The following is a 19252-nucleotide window of genomic DNA, read 5'->3' as shown; positions in this document are numbered from 1 at the left end:
GAGGGGCTGGTATTATGAATGTGTATTTGTTTGACCTTTTGTCAATAAATAGACTCTGTGACCACCTGTAATTTTGCAGTGTGTATTAGGGGGCTACCCCACATTGCTGCCCAGTGCTGAATAAACATTCACTTTGTAACTTTAAATTGTTAAAGAGTCTTTTGTCCGTCACAGTTGAGTATGGGTATTAGACCAATACTCATATCTTGGTACATCAATATCAAGCATATACTTAAAATATTATATTTTCCCTTACCAGATCCCCCTTTCCCAAGTCTTCCATGACTGGTGCAAGTATGGCTCCTTCAGAGAACACGGGATCTTGGCTGTGCACCCTGCTGCTCCCTCCTGCCAGCCCCAATCCCACCCCAAGGTGCTCGTCCGCGCTGCCGCCCTTGCTGCTCCGCACACAGTTGGGGGTGGCCGGGTGGGAGCTGTGTCCCCGTTGGCTCTGCAGGCTGGGGCGTCTCGCTGGCTGTGCTCCTGACAGCGACTGGCACCGGGGTTTGTGTCCCCCAGCACTGTGGGTGTCCTCAGCACCGAGACCCACGCTGGGATCCATCTCCGCGGTGGGGATTGGGAAGGTGAAGACGCTCCCGTGGCTCAGCCGGCGCTTGGCGTTGGGGCCGTGCACCAGGAGAGACTGGGAGCCCAGGGGAAGCAAAACAGAGAGAACAGCATAACATCACAGAGAAAATCTGGGGAAGATGTAAATTACTAGAGCTTTGTAACTATTACTACCAACCACTGCAAGTCCAAAACTCCCATTTGATTTTGATTTTTCAGGAAGGATTATGTTTAGATTCTCAACGGCAGATAATAAAACTTTATGAGCTGTGCCAGCTATTTTTGAGCTAAGTTTTATTCTTACATTTTTAGTATGATTTTTTTCACAGAGGATGATGATATAAAAACTAAGTTCTGATAGCCATTCACTTCTTTTTATTTCTCACTGTTATAGAAAATTTATTTAACTATTTATTTAACTATTTTAACTTTGCTTTCATCCTTCATTTATAATACTTCTTTTTCAAATTCATTTTTACATCTAATTCTCCTTTATCCCAAAATTTGTTTATTTTAAAGACTTAATAGTAAGCTGTGTTTGTAGTGGGATTTTGTTTATGCTTTCAAGCCATTGATTTTAAATTAAAGTTAGAAAAGCTGTAAGGATCTCAGATTCAGATAATAAATTACCAACTTTCGTTGACTGTCTGGGAGCTGTGACTTGGGGAGCTCTTCTTCTTCTTCTTCATTATCTTCCCTCCCCAATGACTTATTTTTCTTTTTCCTATTGCTCATTTCTTTGATTTCTTTGGGTGACAGAGAAGAAGCTTCAAAGGAGCTAAGGGACAGGATATCAATCCCTTTAATACCCAATGACTGAAATTAAAAAAAAGAACAAACATGGATGATCTTTTTGCTGGGTGCTTTGAATAAAAGCAGAAAGAAAACACTTCTGTGCTCTATATTATTATTTCCTGCTAACAATTTGTGTTTCACAAAACTCGTTAAAAATCTTCAAATATGTGATAATGCTAAAAGAAAGAGGAGAGTTTCCCCAACATATGGAGCACTGAACAATTTGCTATTTGCAGTGTGTTATAGGATCACATGTACTGGGCCTGCCAGAGGCAAAATAATCACATTATAGCTTACTCCTCTATATGGCAAATTTGCTTACAATAAAAATGCTCAGTTTGAAAATACTGCAGTAGAATATACCCCAAAATAAATATTCAAACCATAACAAAATTCTTTCTTTTCATTGCAGATCCTTGGGACTATATTCACAGTGTGGATGATTTTCCTTCTCATGTTGAATTTAGGGCGATATTTTAAAAACACAGGAGCATCTTGTTCCAGAAGCTTCTATGCTGTTTATGTTACCAAGACACTTTTCATTCAGCTACAATAGGTTTTGGCTCAGTTATTAATGAAGCAGAATTATTGTAGGTTTCTTTGCTCAGCAGCCCGAATGACAAAATAGAATAAAAAATAATTAAAAAACAACTACACTTTTATTTTGGAAGCTGCTGGTTGATGCAATTTTGTGTTTTCCAGATTCAAAAATACTGCTTTACTTAAAGTAACATCACCTCTAATGTTTTTCAACCAGAATAAAAGTCACTGTTTCACAGGAAACATACACAGCTGAACAAGGAGCTGTTCTGCAGCTCCAAGAATCACTGATTTCAGTAAGTTATCACTTGCCCCTGTTTCCATGAGTGGTTTTAGTATACAGCTGTACACAGGCAGTGATGTTTTTTCTTATGTCTGGATGGGGCTCTGAGCAACCTTAGCGAGTGGAAGGCATCCCTGGCCATGGCAGTGGTTTGGAGTGAGATGATTTTTAGGGTCCCTTCCAATCTAAGCCATGCTATGTGACCAAAATTAGAATGAGACAAACACTTACAAGTGAATAATTTACACACCTCTTGCTCCTTCTGCAGTAATTCTATAGCTTCCCGAAATTTCCTTTCCCTTGCCTCAGTTTCAGCAATGGTGGCCTTGTTCTGGTCCTCGTATGCCATTGTCACTACAGCCAGAATCAAGTTGACTAGATAAAATGAGCCCAGAAAGATGACCATCATGAAGAAGACTACATACACCTTCCCAGAAGCTCTGAGGGTCTGCAAGTAACACACCCCAGAGATAAACATTACCACAAAAAATACCAAGCAGGCTTTCAATGTGTCCCTGAAATTCCTTAAAAGCACTGAGCCTCCTAGACACAATGCTTCAGGAAGCTTAAATGCAATTAGAAATTTCTTTGCTATTCTTCCCCATTGTTGATTGTACATCCCATGAAGACAATCAGGGAGGCATTTTTACATTTTTGAAGGGACATTTTAAAAAAGTTCTTTTAGGACTTTTTTCCAAGAGCAGGGGGGAAGGACTGGGAAGCACTTCAGCATCCCTTTTCTAGCAGTCACAGGTAGAAGGGAAGACATGGGTTCAACAGCTTGCAGCTATTGCTTTCATTTGGGGTTTCTTGTCCTCTCTACACATTTTCTGCTTCAACTAATGAAGATGAGTTCTGAACCATGCACCAAACTGGTACCTGTTGGTACAGACGCTCCCAGCAGTCCTGGGTCATCAGGCGGAATAAGGAAAGAAAAGCCCAGCCAAATGTATCAAAACTGGTGAAACCATAATCAGGATTTGGCCCAATTTTACAGCATTTATAGCCAGGAGGACAGTCCCTAGAATTAATAAAAAAAAGTGGAACTCTTTTAAATATGCAGGTTTCAAGGAAAATTTCAGCTTTATGTAAGATTATGTTTCAGCTCTGCAGTTCATTAGAGTGCAAAACAATTTTCTACTCCAAGTAGTGCTGGAAAAAGCAGCACCCACAATCCAGAAACAACAAAAGAAGACAGGAGGGAGTAACCACCATCCCAGGACAACCCCCTCATTGCCAATGCTCATCCCCTGCCCCTCGCTGCAAAGCAGTCACATCTCCCTCCTTGCCCAAGCCTGCCCTCCAAAATCCATGTTTTGTTTTTCCAGTTTAATACTCATGAGCCTTCACAGAGAGGAGTGTCTGTCCTGTGCTATATCCCAGATCTCTCACATCTTCAGTTCTCTCATACCTCCATGGGAAACAGGAAGACAACACTTCAGGGAAGTCTAAAAGACTAATTAGACCAGAATAAGCCAACTGCAAGTTCATACTTCATTCCCTACAAGACTTAAATTATCTGACTGTTTGCTACACTGTGTTTTCTGTGTTCCTGTTTCTGCGTTCAAGGAAAGATTGGAATTTCTGCTTTTGTCTCACATGACTGAGCAAATATAGGAGCATTGAGGCAGAGAAAACTTCCAAAGAAATAATCTTAAGTGCACTCACCCACCACCAGGACTACACAGCAAAATATCCGCAGTACCATTTTTTCTAGCAAACTCATCTATTTAAAAAAAAAAAAAAGGAAAAAAAAGGAAAAAAAAAAAGGAAAAAATTAAACAGAGCACTTTTTAGCCTGAATCCTCTATCATTTAATATGAGCGACCAGTGACCTGTAAGAGTGAGTGCACAGGTTTCCCGTGCTCACATTAACTGCACCAGATTGCAGGATGCCCTGGCCTCATTTATAAACATGCATATGTATGTGCACAAGTTTCAGACTGAAGGCAGTCCTTTAATGCAGAATTTTTAAAGATATTATCACTTTGGCCATGTCAGTATAAAGGAAGTGAAGAATTGGAAGACACAGGCTCAAACACAGTCACAGACTCCCAGAGTGGTTCAGGTTGGAAGGGACTGTAAAATTCATCTCATTCCCACCCCCTGCCATGGCAGGGACACCTCCCACTATCCCAGGTGCTCCAAGTCCTGTCCAACCTGGTCTTAGACACTTCCAGGGATCCAGGGGAAGCTTCTCTGGGCAACCTGGGCCTCACCACTCTCTGAATAAAGAATTTCTTCTTAACATCTAAGCTAAATGTTAAACCAGTCCAATACTCGATAACTGTTGGCACAAACTGGCAGAGTCCTGGTCCATAGCAATTAGCCCTCTCCAAGAATGTGTGCAAACATTGCTAGGAGTAGAATATACCAGTTCTGTTTCCAGTGAAAAAACAAAGCCTGGTTCTGAGGGGGAAGGAAGAGTATTTGGTTGTGTGAATATCCCCCACTGCTGAGCCAAACAGCAGCTCCTAACCCCCATAGCTGAGAAATGCACATTTATCCATTAGGATGCTGGAGCTGTGCCCTGTTTGAACTCTTCCCCTATTTCTCTTAGCATTAGTTACTCTGTTATCAGCAGAATCAAAGTAAAAGCTTTAGCTAATAGGTAATTATCTCCATTAAGATGTGGATTTATTATCCCAGATGTGAGGGAGGTCTCACATCTCCCTGGTGCTTCTCAAACATCTCCTGTGCTCATCAGATAAGTCAGCACGATTCAGAAGCACCAGGAACCTTTGATATCAGCTCTGCCATGCCATGCAAATACTCTATAAAGGAATTAATCCCTGTCTGGGCCACTTCCCACTGAAATTTTTTTCAGCTCCATTCCTGCAAACTGAAAAAAAAAAGCTTTTTAAGAAGATTCAGTGATTGAACTTCAGAGAATAACAATAATAATGTGTAGGTATCCATGTGGGAGTGGCAACTTCCCACAACATCAGGATGAAAACAGTCCATAAAAATATATAAAAGTAGTTTTATAGAAAACTTGGCTTATAGGACTGTGCATCCTAAATCCTGTAAGAAAGTAATCTACCATGCATTAAACCTGTCTGGGCTCTCCTATTCCTTTTGGCACAGGATTTGAACAACACAAAGGTTGTGAAGAAACACAGATTTTATATTTCTTGAGCTCTGTTTTCTCCACACCATTGCCTTTATATAGCTTCAATGTTCTGCATATACTAAAATATAGATCCTTTTACTTCTTGTTCTTCAGCACAGAAAAATCAGCATTTTTAGGCCAACTTTGTTGAATCCATGGTCTCTGCTGCAGTGTTCTAGTGAGTGATTGGTTCCTTTTGAAGCTTGCTTTCAATTATGATTTTTACAGCATTCTGTACATATAAATTACTTGCTTCTTATGTGAAGTCTTTTGGTGGGAACAAAGAAAAAAAAGGTTTTTCTCAAAAATCTTTTCTACACTTCCTTCCCCTTGACTTTGAAGTTATTGAAGAAATCCTGTCTGAACAAATCTCCCACAGTGTGTGGACAAACAATAATTCTGTGTGACTTTTCATGTATTTTGAGAGTTCCCCTGGAAAAATTCTTCTCTTCCTGCACAACTGCTGCTATGTCTGGACTCAGTGGGAGAGATTTTTTTCAGTGATGAAGCTTTCTTCATATTTCTGGCTCAGACATTGATTATTTTGAATCTGTTTTTTTTTTCACATATGTTAAGGCTTCTCCTTTAACACAAGGCTTTGCTTTGCTATTCTGAATTGCATCATCTTACAGTTGCTCCCCTGAGAATGCTTTGATGCATTTTCAGATCTCTGCTCCATGGTTCGATCACCAGAGTCAGCCAAGAGGTAAACATGAAACATGTATTGTATATATCTTATGTAAGACATAAAATAAGATATATTTGATGTCAAGAAGTAAGTAATTTTACTTTTCAACAAATTCGTCTGTTTCAAGCTGAGCAGCAGCTCTCACTGAGCAGGAGAATGAAGATGCATGGGCTCTTGAGCCTGTAGTAAAAGGTGAGCTTTGGGGAATTACAACAGAGAACAAGTTAATGCATGTTTCAGTTATTGTCATATCATTTGGGGAAACAGATCTGGATGTTACTGGAAAATTTGGGAGTGCTTTTTCTTCTAATGAAGGGAAGGAGTGCATTCCTGGATGCCTGTGAGCTGCTCTGGCAATCAGAAGCCATTATCAGGTGGTTACTCATCAAAACATCAATCAAAACATCAACATAATTCACAGCAGTGGTCATACATGCATGCATAGGTGTCTGTAGCATCATCTAAAGAAGAATTAGGGAAAAAAATTACCTGAATCATTTGCAAACTTTTCATAATTTTCCCATGTTTTATTACAAAACTCTGTAGTGTTCCTGATGCACTTTTGCCTGAGATTGCCCTTAAAAAGCTGGAGGCCTATGAGGGCAAAAACACTCAGGCAGAAAACAGTCAGGATCATCACATTAGCAAGTTTCTTAACAGACTGGATAAGTGCCCCTACAATGATCTTGAGCCCTAAAAAGACAATGAGAAGAGGAAAAAACAGGATGAAGAACTGAGATTCAAATATCATACTTGATTAAACAATGTATTAATGCCAAAGTTTATGAATTACAGCACAATATGTGGCAAATATATTTGCAATAAAAGTATATTTAGGATGAGAGTGACTAATATGAGAGAAATATCTTTTTACTCTTTTCGTTCACCCTACAATTTTTAAATGTTCCTTTAATGCCTGAAAAATATCCACACAAAAATGACAAACCAGAGGTAGTCTGGTTTTCTTTATCTATGAAAAGTAATGTGCATAATTTAAGTGATACTCCCAACACTGGTAATTTGTGAAGATAATATCCAATCTGAACCTCTTCTGGCATGGATTGATAATATAAGATCATTAGTGGCAAAGTTCTTCAATTTCCAGAATTATTTCTGTGGAACCATAACACACACATTGGCTAAAAGAACATTCTGTAAAACTGACATTATAAACTGTGAACAGTATATTTAAAAGCATAATGAAAAAAAACTATATTCAATATTCTTTCTAACACTTGATTCATTCTGACTGGGACAGATGAAATGAGACATTTTTTGTGTGCACAAATTCAGCTGTGTCTGCAACTTGTGAAAGATACAGGGGAAAAAAAGGCAAAAGCCAAAGTTTTGAGTGAAGCAAAGAATGAGCTGTAAGTAGGAGAAAATACTGAGCAAGTAAAATTCCTTACCTGGGACTACTGAAATGGTTTTTAAAGCTCTGAGAACCCTGAAAGTCCTGAGGACTGACACACTCCCCAAGTCACTAAATGCTCCCACGTACCTGTAAAAACCAGATGTGAAACACCAAGTGGTTGAACAGAGTTAACAGGGCAGTTATTTACAGTGGTCATTCTTGGATGTCCATCTTTGCAGGTGTGATTTAAGTACTAAAAAGACTACATATCAAGGATTTGTCTGAAGACTTAAAAAATAGAGATGCATTTCTTCACTATTAGAGTTTCCTTCTGAGGTGGCTCCTGGCTTTGTGTCAGCATCTTTAAACATCATTCATTTGAGATACAAAGGTACCCCTCAAAATTATGAATTTACAAATGCTGGCTGAGCTGGTTTGATCACTTGAAGCTTGCTAATTACCAGAAAATTAGGCTTTAACTATGATTTTTGGAGATCAAGCTGCAATTAAATCCACTATCCTGTTGTCTATACACATCACCCTAACTGCAAAATTACTCTTTCATTCATGTGGTCAGCAGGTCTGTATTTATGCCCAGCTCTCACATTTCACCAGGCTCATCACACCCATTCACACACACCCACCAGTGGGAATTGCGCTGCACAGTTCCATTCCCTTCCTAAAATGTTATTGCAACAGTGAGTGCTAAACAAGGGGAGAAGTCAATGTTCTAGACAGTTTCAGGTACAATTAGGAGCCATGGGTTGGTTTTTAAACCACAGCAATGAGAATTTCCAGCACAGAGAGCCGAGGCAGGTAATCCATATTTTATTTGTCCCCACTTACGCCATGACGATAACGGTGAAATCCAACCAGTTCCAGGGATCCCGAAGGAAAGTGAATTCATTTAGACAGAATCCTGTTGCCAGTATTTTTATCAATGATTCAAAAGTGTAAATGCCAGTGAAAGTAAATCTAAGGAGGGGAGAAAAGAGCCAAAGGGAAAAAGCAGGGTTAGCACTCAACGGAAGAGGCACAGTCAGATTATTTAATGTCTGGGCCAGACAACTGAGACAAGTCTGGAGAGATCTAACAGATTTCTATTGGATTTCAATGTATTCCATCAGTTTCTGCCTCACATGGAGCTGGAGACAATAGCTGACTGCAACCTGGACACGCAACCCATGACACACTTTTTGGCATTTGACAATTTTTTCCAAGTTTTTTCAGGTGAGTCCCCATAATTTCAGAAACACCAAACTCCAAGTTGCTAGCTAAAATAAAGAACCAAATTTGTATCTTCCTCCAGTTTCAAGCAGCCAAGTGAATGTGTGATGTGCTGTATTATTTCCTTTAGGCACACAGCAACCATTTCTGTGCAGAGTATTTAAAACACTTAGAGGAATACAAGAGTAAAGGGTTTTCAATTTAAGATGGTAATTATTCTTATTAATGGAAAATTATCAGTAAAAGCTCTTCTGGACTTAACTGAGTGCACTTATAATTTCAAAAAGGCAGTGATATCCCTACAGAATTCAAAAGGCTTTCATTTGGTAGTCAGCAAATGCACTAAGAAATTATATGGATGTAGTGCTTCCCTTTTTATTTGGAAAGAAGTATTCTGAAATTGTTCTTGAGATGCATTTGAATGGTAGTTGATGCCAACAGCAGATTCAACTCTGATCCAACCTTTAACTCTCTCATAGGTAGGGGAGCACCTCAGCATCTTCTGGAGATGTGTATTTTAATACCATGCAGAGTCTTGTCCTGCTTGCATCAGAGTTTGCTATTCCAAGCTGTTCCAGTGTCATTTAACATGATATAGTAAAAAATAATTTAAATCTATTTTTAATACTAAGTATTGGGGAATCATCTCCCCCATGTTAAGTGTTAGAATTATCAGTATTCATATTCTAGCATCTTTGATTCTAGCATTTTTGCCAGAGTGAAAAAGTGACAGCTGAAATAGTCTCTAAAGAAAAAAAGGAAAAAAAAAAAACAACAACAAAAACCCCATGGCATTATAGATTTCAAGACTGACTACAAAGCATGGATTTATTGTGATTTAACATTGCAGGTGTTGGCAGCACTGAAGATAAAAATTTTACATTCTAACAGCACTCTGCAGGCCAAATGCTTCTGACAGAACATTTTATTAGAGTAAAACTCAGCATTTCAATATAATTAGCCAGAATTTTGAAAGACAGCAACTCCCATATGCTCAATCAGCATCACTATCAACAGGAAATATATCTTGATAGAGAACAAATAAATACTGAGTAACTTCAGGAAGATGGAAAACTGGAGTAGCAGAACAGACATGAAGCCAGTTTACAGTGGAACTTAAACTACACTTACTGTCTCCTATAACATCAAAATTATTGTATATATTTGGTTTCAAGACAAAACTACTTCCTCGAATAAAATCTAAATTTCAAAATCCCCCTAAGATAAGCAACCTTCCTTTAAAATCTCCCACAAACTATCTTGAGTGAGAATGTCAAGTCTCAATAACTCAATAGAGCTATATAAATTCAAAATATACATATCCACGGATACTTACTCAACATATGTGTTCCATGAAGATGATGAAGTCTTGGATGACTCAGTCAGAGCCATGAACGCACAATTAGTTATAATGGTGCACATGATAAACCAGGTGAACAATGTAAATCATGGGAGTGAAGGCAAAGAATACAACATGGAATCAGAAATGTAACTAAATATTGCATTAGTCACTGGCACATTATTTGGCTTTTTGCTTAAAGCACATGTAAGAACAGCATGCACAGAATTCATTGATTTTGAGCCACACCACTGATGTTATGCATGGAATTCCCTGTTGATTACAGATCTGCTGTTCTAAGCATTTACAGCCTGGAAAAAAGACCCTCAACCACTCTAGGATTGGGTGTAAGGATGCAATTTTAGTTTCATTTTATGACATACAAGTTAAGTGCTTGCCCAAAACACACAGGTGGAGCCCAAACCTCCTCTGACTGGCAAAGCTCTTCTCCAAAGGACAGCACGAAATCTGACAGGGTGATTGCAGGAGTCTCAAACTCTAGATCATAGAACCATAGAGTATACTGAGTTTGAAGGGGCCCGTAAGGGTCATCAAGGCCAACTCCTGGCCCTTTTCAGGACATCCCAAGAGTCACACCCTGAGTTTGAGAGCATTGTTTCAGTGCTTCTTGAGCTCTGTCAGGTTTGGTGCTGTGACCATGGCCCAGGGGAGCCTGTTCAGTGCCCAGCCACCCCTGTGTGAAGAACTTTTCCTGATATCCCACCTAAAACTCCCCTGGCTCAGCTCCAGCTGTTTCCTCGAGTCCTGTCACTGGTCACCAGAGCAAAGAGAACAAGGAAGCTGAAGACCCCAGTGATTCTCCCCTCAGCCTCCTCTCTCCAGGCTGAACAGACCAAGTGCCCTCAGTCACTCCTCATGTGGCTTCCCCTCCAGACCCTTCCCCATCTTCAAAGCCCTCCTTTGGATGCTCTCTAATGGATTAATGGGGTTTTTGTGCTGTGATGCCCATGTTTAGCCAACTCCAGGGGCTTCCCAGGTGCTGTGTGGGACCTACTGGCCCAGAGGACAGGGGCTCATGTGTTGGCACCTAAGCTCAGCACATGACTCTGAAGCTGGATCATGTCATACCACACCTGTGGGCAATCCATAGGGCAGAAGAGTATGGGAAAGACATCCATCTTTGCCATTATCCATCCTCTCCAACCCCACAAAAAAAATTCCTAGCTCTAGGTAGGGTCCAGCCATCAGAAGGAGCTGGGCCACTCATGGAAAGGCCAATGTCAGCCAATTTCTGCCCAGAGAAAAACCCAGATTGGAGGCATTGCTCATCCAGGGATGTCTGCACACTGCTACAATGACAACCTCGAGTCACTGAATCACACCACAGAGCCAGGAGATGGCTGGAAATGTGAAATTCACAGGGGGACATCACAGACTCCACCCTGGATCTAAAATACACACAGGGACATTGGAAATCCACACAGGAACATCACAGACTCCACTCTGGGTCTGATTCAGCCCCAAGAAACAGCTCAGGTGTCCTTTCCCAGTACCAAACTTGCAATGCACTTGTGATTCCCACCCCCTAAATTTGATATATGAGGTGGGATGTGTATTACCTTTATATTCCCAAGGCATTCCCTGCACAGCGTTCCTGGAAATATTTACTTTCATAAGTACTTTCATGTACACTTTTTGAATCTTGTTTCCCAAAGAAACTAAGTTTCCATGGGTCTTTTCCTATATGTTTTCCTGTGTGTGCTTGCCTATCTCAACCTTTTTTCTCAAAACTGGCTGATCAGCTTTGGCATGTGAGGTGAATTTAATTTCCACATTTGGGTAAGCAGAAGATGAAAAAGAGAAGAGAGGTCTTATCAATCTTCTTACTGGGAAAGGCTTCAGATGGATGCTTGTTTATGACACATCAGGAAATCAGTATCAGAGCTCAAAATACAAATCTGTAGAAAATCAGGCTTAATAAGCCAAATAGTCACAAAATTTGTTTCTAAGTATCACAAGAGCATCAAAACACTAATATCTAAGGTGATCAACAATTAGAATCTAGACCAGATTAAGTCAATGGTGTAAAATACAAAAGCACAGGATTATGCAAGGTTTTATAATCCAAAAGAGTGAATAAAGCTGATAAAAGGATATGAATGCACTAAAATTTTAATTGCTCTTCTTCGTATTGGATGGAAAGGACTGAAGATCCACAGGGCACGTGTAGCAGTAAATCTGTAGATTATTTTCTGTTTGTTTAGCACTATGAAAACCTTTTTGAAATAAACAAATAAGAATTTGTCAGGAAGTTGAGCACAGAACATATATTTGTGTTGTGTCAGTCATGAGCAAGAGCTTGAATTTCACTTCAGCCTGATTAACTGGAAAGGCTGCATAAATTTGCTATCCTTTCATCAGAAACATTAACTCTCAGACTGCAAAATATTCCTTAGTACAAACTTCTTTTTTCAGCCTTGTGATTTGCAAAGAGTCGTGCACAGAACTAATCTTGCTTATGATTTTTCTCTTACAATAGAATGAACCCCTCGTTGAGTCAACATATACAAGAGGTACAAGGAAGAACTGCAGCCTTTTCGATTATTTACTATTGCTGACAGTGATCCTCTAGCACTTGGGCTGTAGAAATTAGTTCAATGTTTAACCTCCTCTCAAGTAAAAAACATAATTCCCAATGGATTAGTTTCCATTTCTCTGTTTGCTATTGAAAATCATATTCTTCAATATGTCACAATCAGAATATGGAGCTTGAGTCAGGAGGTTGTAAGGATTCATCAGTAATTGTTTTAAAATAATTTTTATGCTTAAGTATAATTTGTTATATGTGGAAGTGGAACAAAAGTATTGAGATGGAGTGAAACACATTCAAAACTATGGAGTTTATGAAAATGTACAAAATCATGTACAAAATGTACAAAATTACTATAACTTCTAATTATTAAAATTTTTTCTCACCCCTCTTTCTTGCTTTATCCAATTTATTTTTTCTGTTTCTATTCGGATTCAAATGTTAATCAATTTCATATTATTTCATTCTCAAAATTAAAAGATAAGCTTTTTTTAAAAAAGATTACTGCACATCACTCAACTGTGCCAAATCCATGCATTGTTTAACCTAGAAAGGGATGAGATTTGTATAAAGAGATGTAAGAAAAACTCTTTGATGGACTGCCCACAGAAACTTTTGGCAATACAGTAAGTTAAATTAAAAGTAATTAATTAAAAAAAAAATCCAAGTATCTTGGTTGTCTCTAACCTTATGATCTTTGTAGTATGGGTCAAGATCCTCCAGTGGTTCCCCAATGAGCTCTGGAGGAGGATTTCCATAGAGAGCTGGTAATTTCTGGAAAGCTTTTAGGTCAAGCTGAGGACGTGGCTTCTCCTTAGGTTTCTGTTTTATGGTATTTCTTCGACAATTCTTTTTGGCAGCAATTCTCTTTTTGATCGCTGCCAAGGATTCCTGGGTGAACCTACGGAAGTTGTTGGTACCAGGTAGCAAGAATTCAGCCATTGTTCATGCTTCTCTTCCTCTCACTGATTCTGTCCGAACAATAGAAACAAGTAGAAAGGAAGTCAAGTAACTCCAAACCAGGTAAATTATGGAAATGAAATAATTGCTTGCCTATGCATGGCTAAGAACATCAACTTTCTAAGCCTCAGCTTCTACAAAGGAGGGAAAAAAAGAAGAAAATATATGATCAACACCTTTTTCAGTGAGATGTCTGCTCAGTATTTTTTCTAATTATATGCACAGATAGGATGTGAGCAAACATCTATAAATTTAAGAATGTATTTAGAGCACCTCATTTAAGATACACATTATCCTAAATGCCCCTGAGCTGCTCAGAAAAAACCCAAAAACCTACTATTCTGGTTCAGCCAATATTTGGAAATGGGACAGTAAAACTCATCAAACTGTAGCATCAAACATGTGGCAGCTGTCAGCAGCAGGAGGATCAAGTATTGAATTAACTAATGCAGATGGGAATACTCAGATGGAAAGTCCATCCTGGTGGAGCCAGAGCAGGAATGAGCAGCATCCAATTTGTGAGCCACAGAGTCAGTGCTGACTAACATGGAGCACAGAAATGCTTGATCTGAGAAAGTTTATATTTTATGCCTTCCACTCAGAACAAAAGAAAACAGTGATAATAGACTAGAAAAAACATTTTGCATTTTTGATTAAGAAATCTGGCCAGGTTTTGGATAGAATCCATCCACTAAACACAACCTGGGTGCATGCTCTGCAAGGAGATTTCTCTAAAATATTTTCTTCGCTTATGAGCTCTGAGAAGGCATTGTTAATTCAGTGAAGGGTCAGGGAACTCCTGAATCAGTGCACACTGTGCAATGATCCCACCTGGCTGAGGGCTCTCCCTGGGCTGGATCAGTGCTAAACAGGCACAGAAGATCCCCTTGGATGCACACAGTCAGGTTTTTTCATCCAGAAGCTGCCATCACCCCAAGTGTGCTTCAAATTGGACTCCATAACAGCAGTGAGAGCTTAATCTTGAAATTTAACTCCTCCTGCCTGACAACCTATTCTTCCACCTTTCCTTTCCAGGAACACCCCAGGAAAACACAGCCTGAACCAAGAGGCTTTGTTTTACTTTGTAAAGTTTTTTTTGTGTGTGCTGACTGCCTGTATCTTGCCCTGCCATGCAATGCCTTTTCATTTCTCCCCAGACACAACATGATTTCAGCTGACCTCACATTGCTGAGCTGTAGGAAACCATTGCTGTAAGAACAACAGCTGGAGGCCAGTGACAAACTAACTGCAGTGAAATTGCTCCATTTTTGCAGTCTGCCTGCCTCTCCCATTAAAGCTGCACACAAAATTATGAATATGGGAAGTAACCCTTGCTCCCAGCACAAATTAGCATCATTTCTGGAAGAGAAGTAGGACAGTCAGGCAAGAATACTCTTTATTCCATACTTTCCAATATCAGCCTGGAAGCTCTGTGCAATATTACAGTAAGAACAAAAACTAAAACCCACTTGCAAGACTTCAAGTCTTTATCTGGACAAAGTGGTGTTTGTTTTGTTGATGTTCAGAGTAATTTAGATGTTGTGGTAGCGGTAATGGGAGCTGTGAATGATGCATGAAAAGATGCAATTTCTGTGCAAGGCACGGAGGGAATACAATAATTACTTTATTAGGCTTTGTGCCAAATTTTCTGAACATACCCATCCCTCCACTTCCATAAAACTTTACCTGATCTGAAAAGTCCATCATTAAAATTCTGTGTTTGTTGCAGATTTCATTGCGGTTTTATGTCTTCCCTTCCAAGAAACCATCTGGTAACCTTCCAGAAAAGAAACTTTAATTCTCACCCCATTTTCACTCAAGACTACTCTGGGGCAGAGGAGATTCTAGGAAAACAAGAGGTGCTGGCTAAAGCCAAGGATGGGGAATTAGAAGAAGGCACACAGAGCCTGGAATCTTTTGCCAGAGCTGGACAGCAGGCTGGGATATCTTTCCTGGTGGTTTTACAAATTGCTTCAAAAAATTATGGAAAGAATAATTTTTCAAACATTAAGGGAAGGAAATCAAGCCTTGAGCTTGTTGTCTCACAAGACAGTAGCAAAATTTCCATGAGAACATCTGCAAGCCATGGAGCAAAAAGCTAAAACTACACTTTTCATCCATGGGCAATTCTGAGCTAATCAGCCTAATGCTGAATAAAATCTAACAATTATTAGAAATTGAGTAATTGGAGAAAAATTTCCCTGATTCTTTCAGGCATATATAAAAATATCCCCAAAATAATTTCTGTTACTCATAGTCTCAGGGGGTAGCACACAAAAGACAAATGAGATGTATTTAGGTTTTATGTGACCAGGTATCAGTGGAACAATTTGACCTAGAGAAGAAAAGATTGTTAATGGAAATCCATTTTTCCTTTTCATGTCACAGAAGAAGCAAAGTGCCATTTTGGCCTTTTCTCAAGGCTTGAAATACCTACAAAACAGTATGATATTTACTATCTCTTGAAAATTAAAATTTTTCTTATCCTTGGAATTCCTGAAGACCAGACACTGACAATAAAATCACCACAATCAAAGAATAATTATTTAAATTAAAAACCACAAAGAAACAAATAAAAAAGCTTTTGTGATTTGTTCTATCAGCTGTCACACTTAGTTTCTAATGATTATTTCTTAAATGACAAAATGTGTAGCTGGATATATTTCCAAAGGATGCCTTCTTCCAAATTTTTTTTTCCTTTTTAGGAATATTCATCGTTAATAGACTGGGAAACAAGATATTTTCTCTCCTTTTATTGCTATAACAATCACGCCAATTCAATCCCAGTTAATGAATAAAATTGTTCTCAATTATTTGCTTTTAGGGCTTTGTCATGTGTGAAAAATATTGACTATTCCTGTGTTCAGCATGACCAAAGTAATTAGTATGATCAGAGTGGCCAGGATTACCCTGTTTCTTTTTGTTTGTTTGCTAGTTTGTTTGTGTCGCTTGGAAAAATGTTACTATGCTTCACTTGGGCTGTATTGCATCTTTCTACAGCTGAATTTCCAGAGGAGAAGTCAAATTTTTCTAGCACTAAATAATAATATAATAAAAAAAGATGTAAGTAATAGCAGATCAAAGTTTCTGCAGAACTGTTCTACTCTTTCTCCAAAAACATTTCTGTGTTTTGAGGAAGATGATTTTACCAAACCAAACTGGCATTTTCTTAATGGCTCTTAAGATATATATTAAAGCAACACCTGTATACCAACATGTGTAAATTTTAGATCAGAGAATAATTTAGGCTGAAAGGGAATTTAGGAGGTTCCTCAAGGTGGGTAAATCATGAGGTCAGGGCTTTACCCAGACAAATCTCTAAAAACAGTCTGCACAACTTCTTAGAGTAACCAGTTCCAACACTTGACTGTCTCAACACATTTGGATCCCCCTTGTTTTAATTTATGCCTCTTGCCTCTTGTTTTCCCATTATTCAAAACTGTCACAACAGAAAAAGAAAGAAAATATTGCATTCATAGAAGAATTGAGTCATTTGGGTTGGAAGAGATCCTAAAGCTCATCCAGTTCCACCTCCTGCCATGGCAGGGACACCTTCCACTGTCCCAGGGTGCTCCCAGCCCCATCCAACCTGGCCTTGGACACTTCCAGGGATCCAGGGACAGCCACAGCTTCTCTGGGCACCCTGTACCAGGGTCTCCCCACCATCACAGGGAAGAATTTTTCCTTGATATCCAGTTTAAATCTCCCCTCTGTCAGTTTAAATCCATTGTCCTGTCCCTCCATCCCCTGTCCCTAGTCCCTGTCCAGCTCTCCTGGATCCCTTCAGGCACTGGAAGGGGCTCTGAGTTCTCCCTGGAGCCTTTACTTCTCCAAACTGAACAACCCCAGCTCTCTCAATCTGTCTTTTATTTGAAAAGTAACAGCAGCCCCTAAAATGCCTCTCTATAAGGAGCACATATCACCCCTTCTTCAGCCCATTTTGTTACTCCTCTACTGAAGCCTAGAAGGAACTTCTCCCAGGTGTGATTACCCACCCTGTGCAGCCCCACCGAGACTGCCAAGGGAGGCAGGCTCCACTCCTCCTTGCAGTCAACAAAACTGTGAATTCAGAGCAGCTAATCATGACTAAACACAGAAGACACATGAAGAGTACAAAAAAAAATCCAAAACAAAAAACAATAGATTTTTCTCACTAGTGTGAGATAAATCCCCACTCTTGAAACTGGGATTTACACTTTGCTGTTCTTAGTGCTGGAGAATGAAGGTAGCAACCAGTGTGGAGCACAAAATAATTCACCTGATAAAGCCAATTAGCATTCATCCAGAAAGCCCCTCTGGGTGGGATTCATTTTATCTCAGCACAGACATCTTGGAGTTACACTGCTACACCTCCAAGAGCTCCCACATTGCCTGCTGAGACCCTTTTCACATTTATTTCAGGAAAGAAATGTCAGTTGACTACAACTGATGACCTGAGATGTCTCAAGTGAGATGAGATAAATTCAACTCCTTGCATGCATTACACCTGCTCCTCTCACTGCCCCTGCTAAACTTCCAGAGATTGGTGATTCTACAGTCAGTGCTGGGACTGGGCAAACATCATTAGTCACCAGCAGACTGTGAACACATAAAAATTCTATGATTGCCTAATATTGAATTGTCTTGTTAATGACTACTTCCAGCACAAGCCTTCTTAGCAATTAGTGAAGCGTTAAGTCACATTTTCTTTTGCCTGGTAAGGGGGCACTAATTTTCAGCTACTTTGCCATCATAAATAATTTAAATCTGTGCAGATATCACTTTCTGTAAGTGCTTGAGCAGTCAATTGACAAGTTGTCAAATGGCCAGTTGCAAGCACTGAGGAAGCACAGAAACTCTGGGGCAGTACAGGAGTGAACCTGAGAGAAAAGAGCTGGAAAACTGTTAATGATCATGGATGGGTCCATTGCTGCAGGAGTTGGGATGAGTTAGGTGTAATCACCTGCTTACTAACATCAGCCCACAAACTTCATCTGGGAGCTTTGGTGTCCCCAGGGAAACAGCCAAAGCATGGAAACAACCTGTTGGTCACCAAGAAGCACAAAATCCTCCAAATGTGACCAGAACAAGATTGTAAAAGCCAACAGGACTTGGTTTGAACTGAGACATCATCATCCAGGCATTCCCTGACCATCCCTGTCCCTAAGGACAGGGGGTGTAACCAGAAGACAAGGAAAGATTGGTTGGAAAGTCCACGAGCCAACAACAGGACCTGGAATTATCTCTCCAACCTCTGAGGAGCCCAGGGAGTGGAGAAGACCCCAAGGAGCCCCCTCAGCTCAGGATTATGGTTGGAGCTGCCTTACAGGAAAGTTGAATTATAAAATTGCATTTATTTGTGGTTAAAGTGTGACAATATCTGAATCCACTGATCCTCCACACTGTGGCTTTAGAGGTGGTAACTGCACAAAGAATTGAGATAATACTCTCTTTCCTCTGCTGTTATCAAGGAAACTGGGCAGATGTTTTACAAAACAAAGAGAGGAAACGGGTCAGGACCCAGCCCTGTCCTAACTTGAATAAGAAATGGAATGTATCTTGATTTAGAAGTGTCATACCAAGAAATATCAGCAGGTCTGGGGGTAGATTTAAGAAGTGTGGCCAGACAGTGTGAATTGCTCATTTTCATCACTCTGAAGTGGGGAAGAGGAGGAGAAAGGGAAATTCATCCATTTCACCAAGCCTGGCAGGCAGTGGAAGGAGGAGAACAGGCTGCAGGTTACACCTGGCTGCCAGGAGAGGGACAAGCTGTGATTTTGAACTGTCTACTTTCTACAGTGCTGTACTGAACCATCTGCAGATTTTATGGATACCCAAGCCTTGAACCAAACAGGGG

General features: G+C 39.8%; 1 protein-coding gene across 1 annotated transcript in view; it reads right to left on the bottom strand.

The window, feature by feature from the left end:
* Positions 1–13398, bottom strand: part of LOC117005515 (sodium channel protein type 5 subunit alpha-like) — a 32601-nt gene extending 19203 nt beyond the window's left edge. The window contains exons 1-11 of the mRNA XM_033077155.1: positions 13144–13398; positions 12024–12142; positions 9903–10007; positions 8186–8314; positions 7395–7486; positions 6475–6678; positions 3854–3911; positions 3065–3206; positions 2436–2633; positions 1198–1383; positions 257–643 (exon numbers count right to left, since the gene is read on the bottom strand). Of these exons, the coding sequence (XP_032933046.1) occupies positions 257–643; positions 1198–1383; positions 2436–2633; positions 3065–3206; positions 3854–3911; positions 6475–6678; positions 7395–7486; positions 8186–8314; positions 9903–10007; positions 12024–12142; positions 13144–13398 (1875 nt within the window). The remainder of the gene's footprint in view (positions 1–256; positions 644–1197; positions 1384–2435; positions 2634–3064; positions 3207–3853; positions 3912–6474; positions 6679–7394; positions 7487–8185; positions 8315–9902; positions 10008–12023; positions 12143–13143) is intronic.
* Positions 13399–19252: the final 5854 nt, after the last annotated feature.

The sequence above is a fragment of the Catharus ustulatus genome, chromosome 1, assembly GCF_009819885.2.
Source record: "Catharus ustulatus isolate bCatUst1 chromosome 1, bCatUst1.pri.v2, whole genome shotgun sequence".
NCBI lineage: Eukaryota > Metazoa > Chordata > Aves > Passeriformes > Turdidae > Catharus > Catharus ustulatus.
The sequence above is the reverse complement of the archived record's forward strand: the minus strand, read 5'-3'. Positions and strand labels throughout refer to the sequence as shown.